The sequence below is a fragment of the Ipomoea nil genome, unplaced genomic scaffold, assembly GCF_001879475.1.
Source record: "Ipomoea nil cultivar Tokyo-kokei standard unplaced genomic scaffold, Asagao_1.1 scaffold1895, whole genome shotgun sequence".
Classification (NCBI taxonomy): domain Eukaryota; kingdom Viridiplantae; phylum Streptophyta; class Magnoliopsida; order Solanales; family Convolvulaceae; genus Ipomoea; species Ipomoea nil.
The window spans coordinates 771,494-775,595 of record NW_017618323.1 but is presented as its reverse complement, the minus strand read 5'-3'; the positions used below and the strand labels follow the sequence as shown (position 1 = coordinate 775,595).

At 42.5% G+C, this 4,102-nt stretch overlaps 1 protein-coding gene across 1 annotated transcript; it reads right to left on the bottom strand.

Annotated features, from left to right (window-relative positions):
- Positions 1–2,699: 2,699 nt before the first annotated feature.
- LOC109193538 (zeaxanthin epoxidase, chloroplastic-like) lies at positions 2,700–3,632 on the bottom strand. Its single transcript, XM_019344376.1, has 2 exons — positions 3,449–3,632; positions 2,700–3,335 (listed from the first exon to the last, which is right to left on the bottom strand). Exons 1-2 carry the CDS (start codon positions 3,570–3,572, stop codon positions 2,869–2,871), a joined length of 591 nt encoding a protein of 196 aa, XP_019199921.1. The 5' UTR covers positions 3,573–3,632; the 3' UTR covers positions 2,700–2,868.
- Between the last annotated feature and the right edge of the window lie 470 nt (positions 3,633–4,102).

The following is a 4,102-nucleotide window of genomic DNA, read 5'->3' as shown; positions in this document are numbered from 1 at the left end:
ACTACACACGAAAGTTGGGTTTATAAGCTTAAGTAGAGTTAAGCTTTGAAAGCTTAATTGTGAATTTGGGATTTTAGCACCTTTCGTGCTATGCTTTCATGCGGGACGAAAGTGCATGCAAATTAAAAATTTAATTTTAAGCTTTAGTTTCATGCTAAAAGTTGGAGTTGTGAGCTCTTTCGTGCTCTCTTTTCGTGAGCTACTTTCGTGCTGAGCACGAGTCAATGCTATATGCATTGATTCGTGCTGCACCGTTTCGGTGCTTGCGGACCACTCGGGTGTGATTTCCGGGCCAATTCATTAAACCTTCGGGTTTGTACGTGTGAGTATTAATATTATTAATTGCATTTATAATTGTATAACCTATGTTTAGTTTTCTATGGTTAGAATAAGTCTAGTGTCTGTATCCTATTAGATAGGAGTAGTTAGAAGTAGACTGAGATATACTCTCTTGTAATTCTATCGTTTGTTATTGAATTGATTTCCTGAATTCTCATCTGGTATCAGCCTAAACACGATCCTCCACCACAAAAACGCTACCCCCCTACCCATGTCGTTGAATTCTTCCGATCGTACTCCCTCGGCCGCTGGCGGGTCATCTCTGGCGAGTTCCAATCCCCTCGCCGGAGCTCACCACTTTATATCCATGAAATTGACTTCTAGAAATTTTCTATTCTGGAGAACCCAGCTATTACCGTTTCTTAGAGGCCAAGACTTGATTGGCTTTGTGGATGGCACCAACCCATGCCCGCCCGCGACCCTCACCACCGTGTCTGGCAATTCCGGCACCGGCACATCGACCACGACGACGGTCCCCAATCCAGCGCATAAATCATGGATGTTACAGGATCAATCGATCCTTTCCCTTTTGATATCCTCGATGTCAGATGAGGTGTTGCATCTCGCGGTTGGCCGGGATACCGCCGCCGACGTCTGGAGATCAATCTGCACTGCCCTCTGCTCCAACACGCAAGCTCGTTGTCTGAGTTTGCTGGGGCAATTTCAAGCGCTCAGAACTCCACGCCGGGCGATTACCTTCTTTTGGTAGAGGCACTCGCGCAAGCCGGACAGCCTCTCTCCATGGCCGAACAGAACCTTTATGTTCTGCGAGGCCTGAGGCCAGAATATCGTGCGTATGCAGCATCCCTTACCGCTCATGCGCCAGTCTCGCTCCCTCATCTCGCAGATCATCTCCAGGCCGCCGACTTCATATTGGCGGATGATTTCCGGGAGGCTGGCAGTGCGTCGCCGTTTGCGTTCTATGCAGGCCGAGGTCGCGGTGGTCGACATCACAACGGCAACACTAATCCGAACAGTGCAGATGGTGGCGGTGGTCGGCAGTCCCAGTGGCGTGGCGGCAGAGGTGGAAGAAATCAGAGGGGTGGCCGGAATCAGTGCGGAGTAACGCAGTGTCAAATTTGTAGGTCGCAGGGCCATACCGCGGTCTACTGTTATAAATGGTACACGACACAGCCGCCCATGCAAGCCCATGTTGCAGTATCCGGTGAGTCCCCGGGCACATCCGTACCGGCCGACACATGGTATCCTGACACGGGTGCCACGGCCCATGCCAATCCCGATGCCGGCATGATAACAGCCGCGGAATTTGGTATCAGAGCCAGACCAAAGGTCATGGGTTCGAATCTCAGCGCCACTCGTAAGCGACTACGGTTTACCGGTCCACGTGTTGCTTGGAACCCACCGCACACGTGAGGGGGCGTGTGAGCATATAGTCATTAACGTGCAATCCAACTATAAGCTTAGGCTTTTAGTTGAGATGGAGCACATGCTTCAATTTCTCATCCTACGGACTTCTCGGTCACTCAGGCATTTTGAAACAGGTCACTATGGTCGGTACGAATTAATCGCGTATTAAGTTCGTGACCGTTGGTATTATTACGATAATAAGTATGACCGTTTCAAACGTTATTATCCAATTATTAAATTGAATTTATGGTTGGTTAATGGTCATTATTAGGCTAATTATTCACTCCTCCCTACAAATAGCTTAGGATGTTGGCAGATAGTTTTTGGAAGAACATTCTAGTTGAAACTCTCAAAAATCTTTCTTTTGTTTTCTCTCATCTCCCATCCCGTTTACAAGAGAAAAGTTGTTTTGCCAACATCTTCCATAAAACATCGGAGTGCTCAACTTGTGTTCTAGTACGCCGGGCTTTGGGTTGGAGTGCTCGAACGCCAAAGTCATAGTCCGTTTTATCCTGGGAGACTGACGTCACAACGATCCTAGCACCCTCGGGAAGTGGCGAATCGGTTTTAAGGATAGTGTGTGTACACACGACTCGAGCTTCTTCTGCTTCTTCTTCTTCTTTCTCATTGGGTTAAAACCTCAGGTTAGAAACTCTTTCTTGTTTATATATTTGTTCTTGGTTTCGTACCAAAGTGGTGGGATTAATCTCGTAAGGATTAAATCCCTTGTACTAGTTTTGTACTAGTTGTGGTGGGATTAATCTCGGATTAAATTCCTTGTACTAGTTTCGTACTAGTTGTGGTGGGATTATTTTTGATAAATTAAATCCCTATTTGGTTAATATATATACGTTGTATATATATGTAATTTTGGTTTCGTACCAAAATTGGTTGGAATTAATTTTCTATAAATTAAATTCCATTTTTTGGGACAAATATATATTTTATATATATTTTGTGTATCGATTTATTCATCAATATCCAACATTAATTTTATAATATTATATTGTAGTACACCTAGCCCATCCATTAAGATATACGCATTAAGCCCGCACGAGCTTAATTTAGTGATTTAGTAGGCAGTATTTGAGGCAAGATATATCCATTAGAGCTGACCACAATCAAAAAGAGCATGGGATGCTCTATCCCTAAACAGAATAGCTAAGGTAAAGCCAGCAACCATCTTTCTGAGTGGGGATGTGCTCCCCACAATGACACCAATGAGATAAGTGAGAGTGGACAATCCCAAAACCGCATTCTCCTTTCCTTCACATATTGATCCAACCCGGCTTCCATTCTCGCAATCTTTTCCTTCTTGCTGTTTCCTTCAATCCCACTCATTGTCATGCTAAGACATCTCCCTAGAACCACCGCGTCTTCTAGCCCGGAGGCGCCACCCTGCCCTACGAAAGGGCCCATCACGTGCATTGCGTCCCCCGCAATAGTAATCGTCCCTTTATGCATGCTCCCAAGGAGCAATTCCCATGGTGCACGATACCTCAAGTGCGCGGTGGACAGAGAATCCAAGTCCGACAATTCTATTGTTTCATGTATGTTTGAAGGGAAGTCCTTTATTATCTCTAAGGTCATCTGTTTGATGTGTTTTGGATCATGTGGGAACTTATCTCCTGTCAATCACATTAGATTATAATAGAAAAGTGAGATCTGGTATCAATTGTCTATCGAGATTCATCCATGGTTGAAGATTTTAGTAACAAATTAGTGAAGAACTAATTTATACCTGATAATAAGTGCGTTGGAAGGGCCACAAACCAATGGATCAAAGTGTTGAGTAATTGGAAGCATTCCAATCCCAATTTCTCCTTTTCTAATTCGGCGAAATTCATGTGGTATTGAATGAGCATTTGGGTAGGTTGTTAGGCCCCTAATTGCACCAATATCAAATGCCCTTGACGCCTTCAACCCTAGCAACCCTGCCACTTTTGACCTCCCTCCGTCACACCCTATCACAATTGTCATTCATAAACTCATCAAGCTTTAACATGTAACCAACAAATTTAATTTAAAAACAAACTAAAAATTTATATTTTAATGACCTACTTTGACACCAATTGACGAAATCAAATGTTTATCACCATACTAAAACTATAGCTAATTATATTCTTCAATAATAATAATAATGTAAAACATTTTTATAAATTTGATATTTATTTTTAAAGAAATAACTAACATATAACCCCAATATATAATGTGTATATATATTATTATTATTATTGAAGAATATAAGAAAATATATGGTGGATGCATGTACATAGTAACAATAGTGGAAAAAATAACGAAAATTATAACGGTAGAGGCATGTTTGTCCAAAATATTGTATAGTACAACTTTTATAGCATAATGTATCAAAAAACTTAACGGAAAAAATGAACAT